The sequence below is a fragment of the Panicum virgatum genome, chromosome 5K (genome assembly GCF_016808335.1).
Source record: "Panicum virgatum strain AP13 chromosome 5K, P.virgatum_v5, whole genome shotgun sequence".
Classification (NCBI taxonomy): Eukaryota; Viridiplantae; Streptophyta; class Magnoliopsida; order Poales; family Poaceae; genus Panicum; species Panicum virgatum.
The window spans coordinates 47044605-47062562 of NC_053140.1; the positions used below are offsets into that span (position 1 = coordinate 47044605).

Sequence of the window (17958 nt, forward strand, 5' to 3'; positions counted from 1 at the left end):
GGGAAACGAGGCCGCCGGGACCGGGATGACCGGCGGCGGGGGTGGCTGTGGCCGCCGGGACCGGGGCGGTCACCGACGGGGGAGCTTTCGTGGCTAGAGAGAGAAACTAGAGAGAGAGTCGGGAGCGCGCGTCACCAAGGACTAAAAGAATCTAGCTATATATTCCAACGGGTATCCAAAGTCAGCCCTATTTTATTTCATCATCTTTTTAGAGCGGATTGGTAGAAAGTGGTCCAGCCACGACTTGTCTTGAGAGGATCGAGATGCTACTGAGACTCTTCTAACCACTGTCCTGCAGACCCTCTCGCTGAGAGGATCTATTCAATTCCACCTGGAACTGTAATGATGCATCGACGTGGATTGGGTTGGCCTGTGTTGCTCGTGCCAGCAGCAAAGGTGGCGGCGATGTTTGAATTTCCATGCGAAGGGATGTCTTTTTTCTTCATATTCTTGACGGATGATCGCTAGCTAGCTCATCATCCGGCTGCCTTCATTCGGCAATATAATCGCCGCCCCACGACGCAGGCGAAAAGTCAACCAAAAAATCTGGTCTCAGCCACTGCTCTCTCGTTGCTTCACTGCTACACATGCCAATCATGTGTGGTCCTCCTTCCCCGTTGGGCGGCCGGGTACCTGAATTCGGAGTTGTGCGTGGCTGCTGTGTTTGCTGAATGCTAAGCAAACAGGCAAACAGCGGATGTTATACCATCAGGATTATTGTGGTGATGTGAATTCCGATTGGGAGACACCGTCAATGATTTTCTTCATCTCGATTATGCTTGCTCGTGCGTGTGCTTGTTCCTTTGTTCCTTTGCGCTACTGACGCTCGATCAACTGGTGACACTCCCGTATACGCAACCGTACTCATCAACCATATAAACACGCGCGTAGTACACTCTAACTTTAACTCTATGAGTACATCCGAGAGAAGCTTACTTCATCCATTTATTCATGGGAGATACTACATTACAGTTGCGTGATTTTTGGGCATCTTTCAGACGACCTTTGGATCACGATATGACTGTTTCCCCCCGACGTTTGAACCAGCTTCTGTCTCTCCGTTCACACTAGGTACATACATGCACGAGTGTTTATTATAGGTTTTTATTTTGGAAACATATTAGGTGCAAATCAACTCTCCGTGCAAACTTCAATCTAGGCCACCGGATCCACATCTAAGGGGGGTGCGCAGGGAGAGCGGGAGGGAGAATTTGCAAAAGTGGGAGGGGTGCGAAGGAGTTGATTTGCGCATGATATATTTCCTTTTATTTTTTGTTGTAAGAGTACTGTGTTCATTATAGTTAGGCCCAGCATTGAGCGTGGAAGGCTTGGGCCTAGCGAGCTTATGGGCCTGTCTAGGTTTGCTTTGCCTCCCTTCGGGTTGTATCTTTCGCCAGTGAGTCAGGGCTGCTGGCAGGGTTTTAATTTCCGACCGGTCTCCGGTAACCGCCGGGCTCCGGTACCGGTATACCAGTCCGGTTTGGCCGGTTATCGGTCGGAACCGGTGAAATTCAAATTTGAATTCAAATGGCGCAGTTCAGCCGGTTCGTACCGGTAAACCGGCCGGTTTGACTGGTAACCGGTCAAATTCAATTTTTTTCTTTTTGTTTAAATTCAAATGCCCGCAAAGTATACTAAATAAATGTTTGTATAACATATTTTAGTCTAAATGAACCCTCCAACCTTCTTTTGTACTACTTTTACATTGTATTTGTATACTTTTGTATGCATGTTTTTTTTGTTTAATTTCAAATCCCCGCAAACTATACTAAATGAATGAATTTTTTAGAAAATTTGACACCATTAGATTCGTCGCACCTTGAAGTATTTTTAGGATTTTTTTTGGGAATTTTTCATTTTTTTTGAATTTAAATTTAAATTTTGAATTTGGGTCGGTTTGGTACCGGCCCAAACCGGAACCGGGCCGGACCGGTTTGACCGGTAACCGGTCAAACCGGACCGGTTCCCACCGGTTAAGTGAACCCTGGCTGCTGCTGGCTTTTGAGGCGCCAGATTCCTTGTTTTACTGGTGATGTGATGGTCGGCGACCATCTTCTTCAGCCAGGGCGTTCATCGATCTTACAGCATGTCGATGCACTCGATATGCGACTCATGGTGGCATCGAAAAATTGTGAAGAGCTATCGTCCGTAAGGGGATCGGCTTCATGCTGCAGGCTGCTCCGATCGCCGGCGATGAGTTCAACCGGGAGGACCTTGATCTTGCAAAGCCTGGGTTGTAGTTTCATTTTCTTTGAGAGGGTCTTTGTAAGATTTAATGTAAACATTAAGAAGTTTATGTAATATATATTCCTGGTTTCTCAAAAAAAAAAAGTTAGCATAGCACAACGCGGCATTACCGCATTAGCTACTGCACTCTCAAGCGGTGTCTAAGAAATGCTTTATTTGAAAATTGAAATGAATTGAATGAATAAGTCAGCAAACAAGAATGTTTCTCTTGGTTTCCTGGTATACGGTATCCAGTGACATACTTTTCTTATACAATATTCAAATGAACATATAAACTTTGAAATAAGTGTTGTTCCGGAGAATAGGCTGCTTGTGGTAAATTATGTCCATCTGGATTCAAGTCTCTCCGAGCGACTCGGCACGAACTTTTGCATTTACAGCTAATCAGAAGTAAGGCGTGTGTTCATGTTTAAAAATATTATATTATATATAGTGATAGTAAAAAATAACGAGAAGTGGCAACTGGAGTTTTTGGTCTCCTTTGTAAAAATGTGCATACGGCCATGCATGGTGCTTGTGCCTTCAGATAAGCAATCGTTCTTCTTTCACTCACAAGTCACAAGGGAGGCCATAAGCCTTTGACTCCCGTCAAAGGAAGCTGTGTGCTGCTATATACAAATCCCGGAGAAGCTGAGATGGCATCCGGTCTTTGCAGATTTTCCTAGGTTACTGAGGAAAATCCTACATCGGCTTGTCTGCTTTATCGTGGACGTGTGTGGTTCGCAGTCTTATGCTGAATGACTGGGAGTTTACTTCTGTCAGGTAAAATGACCTACTGTGAGACCTAGACTAAAGCGCAAATAATTAACCCCAGGATGACAAAAATTTCCAGCGATACGGTACACTAACATCTCAGAGACAGACTTTTGGTCTGCTCAAAAAAAAAAGAGACAGACTTTTGGTGGCACGAAGATACACGGCTCGGCATGCTTAACTAGACCGCTTGCACGTGAGCTCTTAGATAGTTTATTGTCAGCAGTGCGTTCCTCTAGAAGATCTGTGGGTTAAACTTAAACTAGTACGGGCCATCTTGGTGATTAACCGCCCCATCATGCTTACACAGATCCCCGGACAGCGTTCCTATTCAGATGTGAGATGCCTGATCCGAAATCCGATCTTGTGTTCAGATCGAGCATGCAGCCGCGCAGCGCAAAGCGATCGAGCTTCAGATGTCAACACCCAAAAAATAATAGGAAATGCGAAGGGGCGGCCACAGGTTTCAGAACAAATTAAAGAACTGATCGACTAGTCAAAGACAGGACAATGTTACACCGACGCCAATCCATAACCAAAGCATCGCCACCACTCATGCTCCGATCGAACTAGAACAACTGAACTCACATACTAGAAGCTAATGAAAAATTAAGCTAGCTAAGAACGCAATGCCTAGCTACTTATTACTTACTGCCTGGATGGTCGATCAAGATCGATCATCTAAACGTACGCAGTCCCGCGCGTCCGCCGGCCGGGGCCGGACGTGGACGCGGATCATATCGCCGGCAGCCGCCGGAGGTCTCGACGGATATGATCCCATGGGTGTCGACGCCGGTTTTGAGTCGGTGGTCGATCGCCGGCGATCATCAGTAGGGGCACTGGCCTTTGGCGCCGGGGGCGTAGAAGAGGACGCTGGTGGGGGTGTAGATGCCCTGCAGCCCCGCCGGCGGGATGGTCCGGGTCTCCCTGACGAGGGAGAGGCCGATCCACTGGCTGGGCGGGTAGTAGGGCCTGCTGCACTGCGGCGTCGGCGACGAGACCAGGTACATCTTGCACGTCTTGGCGTTGAAGTTCTGCATGTCGTAGAACATGATGAGGAAGTAGCCGTTGCCGTCCGTCACCGTCCCCGTCGCGTTCACCACCTTCCGCCCGTAGCACACCATCATCGCCGTCGCGCCTGCAGCAAACAATTCTTTCTCAATATGATGGGTCGTGGATCGACTCGGAGCGAGGTCGGCAATGGCTACGTGCCTTTAGTTTGAGCCGATTAAGCTTTAATTTAGCGATGATACGGACCTGGCAGCGGCGACGCGTCGATGCCGGAGTTGTAGCCGTTGCCCTTGCAGGACTTGCAGTAGATGACGCCCTCCACGATGACGAAGGGCAGCGGCTTCGGCGGCGGCACGAGGGGCAACAGCGGCGGCGGCGCGGATGAGTTGTTGGAGGCCGAAGGCGGCATGGCTATGCCGCCCGGGGACGGCGGCGGCGCGGCCTTGTCCGCGGGCAGTGACGACGGCGGCGGCTTGCTGGCGCTGTCGTAGCCCGACGGCGCCGCGGCCTTGTCTCCCTTGGCCTTGCCGTCGGCGACGGCCGTGGCGTGGCGGGCTGGCAGCAGCAGCGCGGCCGCGACGAGCACCGCCACGGCCACCAAGGCCCGGCTGCTCAGCGAGGTGGCCATCTTAGCTCGGCACGCTCTTCGACGAAGCGGATTACTGAGCTAGAATTGGCTAACCACTAGCTCAGCTCAAGTCGGGAGGAGTAGTGCTCGCCTGCTCGGACACGGGGAGATTTATAGGGCGATCTCCGGCGGCCCTCCATCGATCGATCTCCGGCCACATGGCCCGCTGCCGTTTGACCAGAGAGGGACAGCGCGGAAGTTCAAATCAAATCAGATTCCGCTCACAGTTAATGACTTTGTTGCCTTGCGAGAGCAGGCCGGATTAATGCAGGGACGAGCGAGGAGCCCGGTGCTCCTCTGGAGAAGCAGCAGCTTCGGTAATCGGCAGCTTGCCCCTTGTCATCGCGGCTGTCACAAGCACAGTAAAAAATTCCCGTTCGAGGGGAAGCTTTTACCACGAGCGCTGCGCAACGCAACGTCGTCCCCCCCCCCCCCCCCCCCCCCCCCCGTTTTACCCTCGGAATTGCTCGTTTCGGGGTTATTCATCAAAAGTAAAAGGCATCGAGAACCGCTCTGTGATCGTCGTGAACTGTGAAAAGGCCCGGGCACTGAAAGAAATCGATCCGTTCGTGAGGATGCGCGCGGAGGGGAGACTTGGTTTGACTCCACCGTAATGATGGTTGCGCCTCGTCCCGGCAGCAGCTCCGCGCGGCCATAAATGCGTCGCTAGTTTATGGGCAATTTGCTCCGTCAGATGCAGGTACTGTCAGGTGCTAGCTGGTGCGCGCGGTGATCCACTACCGATCGCTCCACACGTAAATCCATCGATCGCGACGCTGACCGTTTCACCCGTGGAAAATACGAGCACTCTCAAGTCGGAACCCCGAGGAGCAAGAGCAACACAACACAACACGCTTGCCGCGTTGGCAAGTGCTCAGTGCTCAGAGTGGTTCAGTGCCACCACTACGGTCGACAGCCAGTACTAGTAGCGGCAGTGGCGGATGCAGAGTTTGGACTTAGGGGGTGTTTAGAAACAGGGACTTCAAAAAAGTCCCAGGGACTTTTTAGTATTTAGAAGTATTAAATAAATATTAATTATAAAACTAACTGCAGAACCCTGGGGCTAAACTGCGAGACGAATCTAATGATGTATCTGAATCTATGATTAGCGAATGGTTACTGTAGCATCACTGTAGCCAATCATCGATTAATTAGGCTCATTAGATTCGTCTCGCGAAAAAGCACTCAGCTGTCAAAAAACATTTATAAACAGATTTTATTTAATAATATAAAATAGTAAGATTCCTTTTGATGTGATAGGGACTTTTGAAAAAAGTCCTGGAGCCAAACAGGCCCTTAGGGGGGTTTGATTCTTTCTCCTCCTTATCTCCACTCATTTCTTCTCTTTTTCTTCATCTTTTTTCTCTTTTCTTATCATTTTTCTCCTTTGATTTCAATGGAGGTTTTGGGAAGAGCCCCCTGTGAATCCGCCCCTGAGTAGCGGTTTGACAAACTGGACGTGTCTCACTTTGTGTTCAGGGGAAAAACAAATAAAATCACTACCCGTAGTAGCGAGAACTACTTACTGTATGTCCAAAGGCCAAAGCCACTGTGTGAAAATCATATCAATTTTTTTTGAAATAAAGAGCAGGAGCACTGCTATATCATATAAGAAGGAGGAGGATGTCAGATCTTACAGGGTTTGTATTACATAAACAAACGTAAAACTCGAAACTCGAAAGGGACCGCAGCATTAAGACACCAAGTTGCTCTGTCTTCTCCCACACGCTAGCTCCCTCAGTTTCATTTCTTCCTTGATAAGTGCTAAAATTCTTGAAGGCAGAACATCAACTCCTTGAAAGATTCGCCGGTTTCGCTCCTTCCACACGTTCCAGGACGTGTAGATCATCAATGCAGCCATACGTTGCTTGTCCTTCTTCCCAAGGCCCTGCATGGAGTTGTTCCACCACTCCTGAATTGTTGTTCCTGGCACCGGTAACTTCACCTGCCCTTCCGTCCAGTTCGACACCAGAAGCCACACCTCCTGAGCAAACACGCAGTGCATGCACATATGTTCCGTTGTCTCTTCTAGCTGGTCACAAAGTGGACAAATAGGATTACAGGGCCAGTTCCACTTGATTAGCTTATCAGCTGTCAACAATTTACACTGTACCAATAACCAGGCAAATAAGCGATGTTTATCCTCAACTTTAGCTTTCCAAATTGCCTGACTGTCGAAGGTGCAATACGACCCACAGAACTGCGCCTTGTACGCCGATTGTGCAGTGTACTGTCCGTCTGCTGTCCAGCACCATCTAATTTCATCTTGCTGCATCGAAAGCTGAGTGTCCTGCACTAAGTTCCAAAGCACGACAAATTTTGCCATTTCCAGTGCCGACGACATGCGCCATAGACCACGAGTCCAATTATGATTCTGCAGCTCCTCCCTGACAGTCCAGGTTCTTCCTCCAGGCTAACTTGTATAGGTTTGGCGCTAGATCCCTTGGCGCCCGCCCTTGCACCCAAGTTGAATCCTAGAATTTTGCCTTAGCACCATCTCCAACACTGACCCGTGTACATACCCGAAACAACTGCTTGTCAACCTCATCACAGGGAACATTAGTTCCTACCCAGGGCCTGTCCGGTTCTGTCCATTCAAACCATAGCCATCTTAACCGCAAGGCACGACTGAACAATTCAAGATCAAGCACTCCCAGCCCACCTAAATTCTTTGGTCGCTTTACTTTGGACCAACTCACTAGGCAATGCCCACCGTTAGCATCCAATGATCCTTTCCACATGAAGCTTCTTCGAATTTTGTCCATCCGTTTTATTACCCATTTCTTCGGAGCAAAGACTGTCAAAAAGAAAGTTGGCATTGAAGTAAGTACAGTTGTCATCAGCTTTAGACGACCCGCTTTATTTAGGAACCTCCCCCTCCATGCCGGGAGTCTGTTTTCAAGCTTATCTATCAGTGGTTGGTAGTCCACCCGGCGTAGATGTTTGACATGCAGCGGCAAACCCAGGTATGTGCATGGAAAAGCTTTGATCTGACATGGAAAGCCCTGCATAATGTCGTCCAAGTCTATGTTCTCACATCTGACTGGGTGTACAGCACACTTGCTCTGATTTACCGACAATCCCGATGCATGGCCAAAGATTTTTAGTACCTCAGCAATCACATTTATTTCATCCTTAACCGGGTTGAGAAAAATAGCTGCATCATCAGCATACATAGTGCACCGTAACCTGGCCGATCGGTTGTTGAGAGGCGTCAGCAGACCATCCTCCGTTGCAATTTCAAGTAATCTCTGCAGTGGCTCCATAGCTAGAATAAAGAGCATCGGCGACAGAGGATCGCCCTGTCGTAGCCCTCTGCGATGCCTATACCAGAGACCCCTTGAGCCATTTAGCAGTATAGCTGTCAAACATGACACCAGCAAGGTGGTCACCCAAGCTCTCCATCTGTGTCCAAAGCCAAAATGCTCAAGCAGTTCCATAAGAAAATCCCACCTCACGCTATCAAAGGCCTTTGCTATGTCAAGCTTTAGGAACAAAACGTCCTTTTTTTCCCTGTGCATTGCCCTAACCAGATTTTGGGTGTATAAAAAATTGTCTTGAATGCTTCTTCTTTTTATGAAGGCGCTTTGTGCTCTTGAGACCATACCATTTAGCTCAGGCGCAAGCCTAGACGCCAGGAGTTTGGACACAATTTTCCCAAACGAATGTGTTAAGCTGATGGGCCGAAAATCATTTATCCATTTTGCATCTGCCTTCTTGGGAGTTAGCACCAGATGTGCCGTGTTAAGCTGTGAGAAGTGCTGATCATGCATCATGTGGAAGTACTCAAAAGCACTCAGTAGGTCATTCTTTATAATCTCCCAACTTTTCTTGAAGAAGATGCCAATGTAGCCGTCTGGTCCAGGCGCCTTTTCTGCAGCAATTTCCACAATGACCGCTTTGATCTCCTCCTCTGTGAAGGCTTCCTCCAAGGATGAAAGATCATGTCTGTTGATGCCAAGCTGCTCCCAATTCAGCGAAAAGTCTCGAGGAGGTGGAGTACCAAAATGCCTGCTATAGTGCTCAAAGAGTTTTGCGGCCTTATCATCATGAGCAAAAGAGATACCAACATCTGTTTAAATAGAGCTAATGTAATTTTTCCGCCTTCTTCCATTTGCCTGGAGATAGAACAATTTTGCATTCGCCTCAACTGCCTGAATTGCCGTCAAACGGGAAGCCTGCTTTGCCCTCAGCTTCTCGACTGCAGTTAAAGCCAGCAGCCTTGCCTTAACATCTCGTTTTAGCTGTATCTCATACACGGTGAGTTCCCTGTAATCCTGTACCACATCCAAGATACCAATGAGCTGACTCGCTGCCTTGATCAGGATTTTGGTGTGCCCAATAAGACCTCTAGCCCAACGACGCAGCGCTTTACTTGTTCTCTGTAATTTGACATGAAGACACAGGAATGGATTTGTCAGTCTAGTGCTTCTGCCCCACGCAGCGGCCACAATATCATGATAACCCTGTAGCCTCGGCCAAAACGCCTCGAACCTGAACCCCCTGTACCGTTTCACTGTTACATTTCCGGCAATGAGCAAAGGACAGTGGTCTGACACCTTTGATCACAAAGCTTGCAGGACTGCACTTGGCATCATTAGATCCCAGGCGGCCGAACAAAATGTGCGATCAATTCTTGTCTGTGTTCTGTCATTGGACCAAGTAAATTTCCTCACCCGTAGGTTCAGCTCTTTCAGCTCAAGGTCCTGCACCACATCCCGGAAGGACCCCATTAATCTTCTATTCAGGTTCGTGTTACTTTTGTCAGCCGCATGTAAAATCAAGTTGAAGTCCCCAATAAGCAGCCAGTTATTCGAGACCACCTGCTTCATCCATCTTAGCTCAGCCAGAAACATCAATTTCTCATTGTCTTCCTGGGGTCCATAAACAACAGTTATATGCCACTGCACATGACCTGAGGCTGCTCTGATCAGCGCGGTTACTGAATGAATGCCCAATTCAGTGCATTCCAGCCAATAGAAGTCTTCATCAACCGCCAAGAGAATTCCTCCTCTGGTCCCCGAAGCAGGCAAAACCACAAAGTTCTCTGCAAATCGATCCCCAAGTGTTTCTATTACCACTGCCCGACCAAATGCCTCCATTTTAGTTTCCTGAATTGCAACCACTGTAGCTCTAGTGTCAGCCACCAGATCCCTGACCACCTTCCTTCATGCACTGTTGTTTAGGCCCCTTGCATTCCAATTTAACACAACGCAGTTTTGATCAATCATTGAGAACTGCAGCACACCTCAGAACCCCCCTTGAGCAAAACAACCCATGAACAATGCCCCTCATACATAGCAGAGCTCCTAGCCAGGAAAACCATCTCCCTAGTACAAAACAACACAAAGACACAGCCCCTCGAGCATAACACAACCAAAACCAACGTACAAGACACCACAAACACAACTCCTCCAACCTCAAACTAGAACTAGGACAACAAGGAACTGACAGGAAAGTAAAGATACACATGCTTGCGTGAACAGCCTGCAAGCACCCACACGGCCGCGTCGGCCACTCAAGCATTGAGATCAGAGTCCTCCTCCAGAAGTAGCGGGCTGAGCACATCAACGCCCCCCACCTCCGGCAGCCCAAAAGCTACCCTCATCTCTCCCACAATTTCCTCCCGGAGAGGGCTGACAAACTGTTCAGCCAACTTCTGTTGCGCCTGCCCCGGCATGTCCTCCGCATCTGGAACAATTCCATTGGCCTTGAGCAGAAACACCGTTGCCTGATCATCAACTGCCAGTTCTTTAGTTGCCCCCTTTCCCTTGGAGCTGCGCCTCGCCGCACCATCAACTGTTGTCGTCTTCTTCGGGCCCCCAACTTTAGAACGTAGCTGTGGGGGAACCGACAGTAGTGATTTTCTCAGCGGGACCGTGAGCCTCACACGGCCCCCTGGTGACGATTTGTTTGCAGACTGCTCATTGTTAAGACGCCCCTCTGCTTGACCCAGCGCCCTCCGGCCCAACAGCATCAGATCTTGGGTCTCAGCAACATGACTCACCTCAGTGGGCTCCTCAGCCATAGCTCCAGTCGTGAAGGTCGACAGAACATCCTGCACAACCGTGTTGATACCCCCAGCACCTGGTCCACCAAAATGGCGGACGGTTGGGTCGACTTAGTGCAGCCCGCAGTCAAGTCGCTACCTGGCCCATCCACGAAGACATCCGAAGACACCAATTCCAAGCCCCCAGGCCCAACATCACCTTGTGCCTCTGTTGTAACAATTTTCGGCCCCCCATCATCATCTGACGTTGCCTGGCCCAAAGCTCCAAGGCTCAGAACTGCTTCCTGTCCTGATTGCTCCTCATCGGTTCCTCCATTGTCCCACGTTGCCACATGCAGCATTTGACCCTGGTCCTCCCTCTCTGCCCCTTGCTTAGCACATTGTTCAGTCCCGTGGTCCTCCCTCTCTGCCCCTTGCTCAGCACATTGTTCAGTCCCGTGGTCCTCAACCGCTCCCTGCTGGTTCAGATCCGGCAGCACAAGTTGGCCTCGAGTTGGCCGCTCGAGCGCCGAAAGTACCTGGCTGGCCTCCTCCCTCATTGGGTCCAAAGCACCCAGACCCGCTGCAGAACTTTCACACGAATGGCAAGGCAGGTCTGGCATCCAGGAAGGCACCTTATCAGCTTGCTTCTTGTGGAAGGCAGCAGGCACCTTCTCCACGAAATTGTCGCTCCCCGCGGTGAGGTTACCGCTCGTCGTCTCCCTTGCCTCCGGCTTCCCCATAGGGCCAGACGCCCTGTAGTAGCGGCGGCCACCGTATGAACTATCATTTCTCCTGCTACAAGTCGCCTGCTGACCAATGCCACCACTGTTAAATCCATGCATGCTCGGTGGCGGGACTTGTCGCAACTGCAGTCCGCCCCACCATTCCCGCCGCCTGGTGGGGACCGATTGCTCCTCCGCTCGCCAAGACGTTCATGCACCGGCACCCTCCGTTGAACCGGGTATCCGTCCGGCACACCCAGGCGCAAGTCGAAGCGATGCTGAACTGGCCACTCCACCTCCGGCACATCGTCCGGAATCCCACTGACCCCACTATCGTAGCTGCGGTAAGGACTGGGTGGGAGCGCCGTGTAGTCAACAACCCGATCGACATGGATGATCACCTTGTAGTTCAGCATCAGCGCTGGACCATCTTGCTCCGCTTCATCACCCAAACCGCTATAGAACTCCTCAGACAGCTGCGACGGCTCCTCCATCCTGATGGTCCCAGTGCGGGGGATGGTGTCCGGATCACCAGTGCGAATCCAGACACAGAAACATGCTCTTTCGTCTTCCGAAAGTTGCCGTAGCCCCAAATTGTCTGGTCCAGGGCATGAGATGCAGTCGAGAACGCCCAAAGACGAGCGCCTCCTGTCCTAGAGCAGCATTACGCTGCGCCTGCGCCTCGAAATGCAACAGGAACGTCGCGGGCCTGAGCTTGGAGACCCGAAGAAGATGCACCGGGATGCGCAGCTGGAAGGACGCCCCCCGCAGTACCTCATCGCAGGTGGGTCTCGCCGAGGCGTCCATCTGGACCGCCACCAGCGAGTGGATCATGATGTCCCGCTCCGTCTCACGCACGACGGCCGATCGCCGCACGCAGGCCACCGCCTCATCCGGGCGACGTTCCGGCTCACCAGGGATGAAGTGCTCCATCTTCTCCTTCCTTGCAATCGGACTAGAGCATGCACGGCTTCCAGAGGCAGCCCCGCTCCCCCAAAGGCCGCCTAGCTCCTCACGGCACCCAGACGCCTCCCTGCGCTCCACCCTTCCCCCTGACTCCGCCGCCCGCTCACCTTGATGCCTCTCCTCCTCCCTGCCGGCAGATGCCGACGCCTTGCAGTGGCGAGCTTTGTGTCCCGAGCATGAACACAGGATGCACCTCGGTGGGTCTTTGCACTGCGCGATGCGGTGGTCGCGGCCAAAGCAGTTGAAACACTTCCCAACTGCTTTCGACCTCAGCAGTAGAAGTAAATCGCTCCCAGCAGGCAGGCGGGGTCCGAGACGGTCCTTGATGGAGGCCACCTGCCCCGAAGCCCGGCCATGAATGCCACCCGGCCGGGCCCCTAGACGTGACCACACAGTCCCAGGCCCCCTTGCCATGCCTCTCTCTGAATGCCACCGGCCATCCTCTTCCATTGTCCTTGCATTGAATCTTGGCTTGAATGTCCTAGGTCTCAGTAGGGCTTCCTTGTAGGAGACATGATGAGTCGCAGGCTTGACAACAACCGACCTAACGCGTCCAGTCCCAGCAGCGGTGGTCGCGTCACATCGGCGCTTTGCCGGAGAAGCCGGCTTCGAGGGAGATGCTGCTACGGAAGAAAACTCGTCGGAAGAGGAGCAATAGTGAAGCTCCACTAACTCCCCGTCAGCGGCAAGAGCCTCCCCGGGTTGGGCAGCGCCCGGCGAGACGGAGTTGGTGCACGCCGGTGGGTCACCGGACGGCTGGTGAGCTGGGGTGGGTGCCGGCGGTGGGTCACCGCCAGGCGGTGGTGGTGGTAGCATTCGAAAAATGCTGCTACACACAATGGTTGTGCACGCAACGCATACGATGCAACAACAGACGGGTGGAGCTAAAAGATTTGATCTTGACTAATGACTAATGAGTTTGCACGCAGTCCATCGGACTATCAACCGATGAAACGCAGCAGCCGTCGGTCACTGCTTGCTGCCGGCCTCTTCTTGCGCGCCACAGGCACAGAACTGCGGATCAGAGCATCTCGTGGTCCCGCTGCAATCCCTTACTATTAGAGTTAGTCAAATTCCCCAGAGATCGGATCGGCAGGACAATAGATCTTAGAGAGCAGACGCGGAATGATGATCTCTCGTATGTCAAAAGTCAAAACGCACACGCGTGCCTGTATCTAGATTGAACTCTTGTCCCCCCTACAAAAAATGTCAATGTGTATCTAGCTCCAGAAGCCTGCGTCGTCGGTACCCTGTACCCTGAAGAAAAACTATTATGATTCGTGAGTGCGTTTATGCACTAGGAAAAAGTTCAAAATCTTGAAATTTTGCATAGTTGTATGTACATCCATATTGTACAACAGGAAAAAAATGTCAAGTTAAAATTTAATTTAATTAGTTTAAAACGTTAAAATTTAAAATTTTCGAATGATACTAGCACAACATTTCAGATGTGCTGTTGAACATGAAATTTTTCCTTTTCTTTTTAATGGTAACCAATTCAGGTGTGTGTGTGTGTGTGTGACGTAGATGCATCTACACGAACTTCAAAATTTGCGAAAACCAATTTGGCATGTTTTGGACCGATTTTTTTATTGTTCTTGGTACTTGAGGCATTTTCCCGGTGACAAACTGGGCTGTAATTTCTTTCAAAAAAAGATAAACTGGGCTGTAACGTGCGTGTAGTATTCAAAAAGTACACACAAAAAAAAAGCTCTCAGTACAGCCCAGTTTTTAGTAGGCTCGCCTACGATTGATGGGCTGAAATTTTGAAGAGATGTTCGAAACAGTTTTCAGTAGAGCACAGTTCTCACTATACCTGGCCTGCATACCATGGGTTTGCCCATTTCCGGAGTTCGTGTCCGAAACAGTTTTCAGTAGAGCCCAGTTTTTTTTTTGCGGTAATAGTAGAGCCCAGTTTTCATCATACCTGGTCTGCATAGCATGGGCTTGGCCCATTTCCGGAGTTCTTGACTTGTTGCCCGAAACGAGATCTCAACCATCGCCAGCTAGATCTGACGGTTTTCGTTTCACGGAACCTAGGGTTTTCTCTCTGTTCATAGCGTAGCCGCATTTAAAAGGCCGGGGTCTGCCTGGCAATCAAGCAAAGCCGGCGGAGGCATTCTGCGGCGGACTCCTTGATACCCCTAATCCCCTGTGGTTCTCGATTCCTCTTCGTTTTTCGTAGCCTGCTTTATTCGAGTTGTTTTCTCGTTGTGATTTGCCCTTCTTTCTTGCCTCTATTTGTTTGATCTCTGGAGCAGTGATGACATCATTCGAGTGTGATATGATCTTCGAGATGTGATTATCAATCTCTACATTGCTACGTTCTTGCTGAGCTCCAAGCGCCGTGTACAATCGTTTTATTGGATTCAGCCTTTTGGGTTTATTAATCTGGTGTTGGTTGGAGTGATCTAAACCAAGGTTTGGAAGGGTTATTCCTAGATTTCTTATGCAGTTGTGCTGTTAGTTGGATCTCTTGTGTTATGCCCCCCTTGGATGGTGTTTGTTCTTGGCAATAACAGGGATATAGATGAACGAGAGGAATAAGCTCAAGAGTAAAGATAATTCCTCCCATTGTCTGATTAATACATGATGACATGCTGAGATTAGATCTAGGGCAAGTACAGAAGAATTCGGCTATCTTGAAACAGCCCGACATACAGCTAGGGATGAAAGTGGTAATCTGAACAGTTAGAACAAATTTAATATTTTAAAATAGATATGTATAAAATTGGATGGTGATCATTTCTTATATTATCAAGCACATTATTACAAATAAGAATAAAATTTTGCATAAATTATTTTATGCATTATTTGCTCCCTATAACAAAAAAAAGTGAAAAAAAATACCGAATTTTTTTCCGAATCCATACCGAATTTTATATCTATCATTTGAGAAAATATATGATGAATTTGAGGTTTACCTTTTATGAATCTTTACAAGCTCAATGCTCAAAACAAGAATACAAATTTGTATACAAGATTTTATATCCTATTTATTCGCAATCAAAGAAAAACGACCAAAAAACTGATTACCGAATAATTACCGTTTCCGACCGTTTTCAACCCTACATACAGCAGTGATGTTAGTGTTCTCACGGTCACGAAAGACAGCAGAATCTGTTAACCTGACATGACTCGACTCTGGAACTCAAAACAGTACTAGAAACAGAGCATAGTCTTCCCAATCATCCATCCTCTACCTTCCATCCGTTGCTAGTTGAATCCTGCATGTTTTAGCAGAGAGGTTAGGTACTGGAAACATTTGGTCTGAATCGAAGCTCACACGGCCTGCAAAATTCAATGTCCGACGAGGTAGGAATCAGAACGCACCAAGTTTGAGTTCCAGGCCGTTGCTCAGCGAGGTCGACCCTGCTTCCTCGTTGTTCAGGGCCTGAGAATGAGCAAGCTGCAGACAAAGTTGTAACAATACCATATAAAGATTAGGAACAGAATTGAAAGGACGCGAAAAATCAGGAATTCCTTGGAAAACAAAGGAGAAGGCACAATGTCCAAACTAAATCTCAGAAAGCAAGGGAAAACGATGTGCTCTCAAAAGCAAAGAAAAATCGATCGATGTGCTCTCAAAGCCAAGACTAGCTGCCAGTTCACTTCATCTAGGCTCGGTCAGCTACCTGTGCATAGCATGATGCAGCTGCTTGTGGCACTGTAGCAAAGCGAAAGCTATGCCGCCTTCAGCTTGAAGGGATTGTGTGGATGGGCCTACATGTCGTAGCTTGGCAGCCGTTGCGTCACTTTCGTGCTTGTAATGGAGCAGCCCTCGTGACACTAAGCATCGAGGGGCGCATGCACGGTTCCTCCGAATGGATGGGCCGCCACTTCCCTGTCTAAATTCGTAGGGAATCATCCTATTTCACAGAGGTGTGTGGAAGCATGAAAGAAATGCCTGTTCTTGTTACGGCCTGTATACTGTACATACGCCAGTATCAGAGATTCAGAGCATCAGGCAAGTCCTACTACTCTCTCCCCGTCTCAAAAGGAAACAAGAAAAACAGTTCCACCCTCTTGAAAATGATGAAGCTGAACTCACGTGTTGCTGTTTTGGTAGGCAGATTTACCGAGACTGTTTTGTTGTTTGGACTGTGCTGTGCATCTAGGAATGTTCTTACCATTTGTAGCTTACATGGCATCAGCTTACTACTTCTTTGTACTAATAGATTTGATAGTTTTGACAGTCGTTTAAGGAACCACACGTTAACCCAAAATACCGGCAAATTAAATAAATAGCAGTTGCTGGTTAACTATAGAACAGTGATTCTAAGTTGTGACTTATCAAGCCATCCAGGACTAGTGCAGTACTTCAGTATAGTCTGAGGAGTTCAGAGAATCTGGCTCTGGATTCGGTATTAAGGTATATCTTGTGCAGAGAGACTCGTGCGTCGCGTGATATTTGCATTCAAGGGAACACAGTGAAAATGAAATAGTAGCTAACTACCAGACTAGTAAGAGAGTGAGGTAATAAAATAAAGAATTACTGGATGCTTACCTTGTCGCACAATCCATAACGCTCCTCTTGCCGCCCTTTGATCTGCACGAAGAATCGAGCAGCCATCACAAGAATGAATCGAGGCTTCTCAGCAACGGCTTCTCAGCTTAGGAAAAAGAAAATGCAGAGACAGATGGAGGCGCAGCAAGAACAGAATCTTCAGGTTCTCAGCAAGACCATGCGTCGTGGGTGTACGACGTACCATGTTCTCGAGGTAGGTGATCTCGCCCCCGATCTTGCGGTCCTTCTCGGAGCGCACCTTGTGCATGGCGGCCTCCAGGTTGTGCTCCAGCAGCTCCAGCGACGGCACCGTGTACTGCTCCCCGTCGTCCACCGTCATGAACCGCAGCTCCTTCTCCATGAGCTCGCACATCTGCTCCGCCTTCTCCAGCTCCGCGCGCCGCTCCTGCGTACGTGCCAAATCGAAGGCACCATTAACTAATTCACCTCTCGATCGAGAGAGCATCCTCAGTAGCTCAAACTCACGCATGGTACTAGCTAGCACTAACTCACCTGGCGGATGTCCGTCCAGACCTTGGTGTGCGTCGCGGCCTCGTACCTCTCGACCAGATCCTTGACGCTGCGAGATCGATCAAGGAAGAGGGGCAGCAGGAGAGCTGCTAATTAAGCGTGGACGACAGACACGTACTGGAAAATGGCAGCTAATAAGCATGATGCGAGGTCGAGAGCGATTAATTTGTTGGCTTACGAGGGGACGGTGGGCGAGAGGTAGTGGTAGAGCTTGCCGGAGGTGGAGAAGAGGAGGAGCAGCAGGTCGACGTCGCAGAGGACGGAGAGCTCCCTGGCCTTCTTGAACAGGCCGTCCCTGCGCTTGTAGAAGGTGGACTGCCGCTGCGTGGGGTTCTCGATCCGCTTTATCTCGCTGCGGCCCCGCCCCATCTCAAACTCGCAAACGCGGCGGTGCCCGCCGCCGCCGCGCCGGCCCTTGCGAGAATAAGGAAACCGCGCGCGGGAGATCAGCTAGAGCTGCCGAGCTACCACTACTACCCCTCTCAGCCCGGCCGGCAGCTCGCGGGAATGGATGTAACAGTTTGTGGGGAGGGGAAGGCGACCGGGTGAGGCCGGCGAGGCGACGGTGCGTGTGCGTGTACTTGCGCTGCCCGTCGCTTTG

At 49.9% G+C, this 17958-nt stretch overlaps 2 protein-coding genes across 2 annotated transcripts; both read right to left on the bottom strand.

Moving 5' to 3' along the window:
- Nucleotides 1-3463: 3463 nt before the first annotated feature.
- LOC120710726 (pistil-specific extensin-like protein) lies at nt 3464-4731 on the bottom strand. Its single transcript, XM_039996320.1, has 2 exons — nt 4258-4731; nt 3464-4138 (listed from the first exon to the last, which is right to left on the bottom strand). The coding sequence occupies exons 1-2, from the start codon at nt 4637-4639 to the stop codon at nt 3828-3830; spliced, it is 693 nt and encodes a 230-aa protein (XP_039852254.1). The 5' UTR covers nt 4640-4731; the 3' UTR covers nt 3464-3827.
- Nucleotides 4732-14863: 10132 nt separating this feature from the next.
- On the bottom strand, nt 14864-17958 carry LOC120707895 (MADS-box transcription factor 32). The gene is made up of 7 exons (XM_039992948.1): nt 17536-17958; nt 17340-17406; nt 17029-17232; nt 16827-16868; nt 15653-15728; nt 15392-15546; nt 14864-14976 (listed from the first exon to the last, which is right to left on the bottom strand). The coding sequence occupies exons 1-6, from the start codon at nt 17724-17726 to the stop codon at nt 15536-15538; spliced, it is 591 nt and encodes a 196-aa protein (XP_039848882.1). The 5' UTR covers nt 17727-17958; the 3' UTR covers nt 14864-14976; nt 15392-15535.

Excerpts from the sequence above, each read along its gene's own strand:
- LOC120710726 (XM_039996320.1), bottom strand. The coding sequence starts at position 4,639 with ATGGCCACCTCGCTGAGCAGCCGGGCCTTGGTGGCCGTGGCGGTGCTC. Across the intron at positions 4,139-4,257 it reads CGACGCGTCGCCGCTGCCAG|GCGCGACGGCGATGATGGTG; the intron begins GTCCGTATCATC and ends TGTTTGCTGCAG.
- LOC120707895 (XM_039992948.1), bottom strand. The coding sequence starts at position 17,726 with ATGGGGCGGGGCCGCAGCGAGATAAAGCGGATCGAGAACCCCACGCAG. Across the intron at positions 17,233-17,339 it reads TCTGGACGGACATCCGCCAG|GAGCGGCGCGCGGAGCTGGA; the intron begins GTGAGTTAGTGC and ends GCACGTACGCAG. Across the intron at positions 16,869-17,028 it reads TCACCTACCTCGAGAACATG|ATCAAAGGGCGGCAAGAGGA; the intron begins GTACGTCGTACA and ends TTCTTCGTGCAG.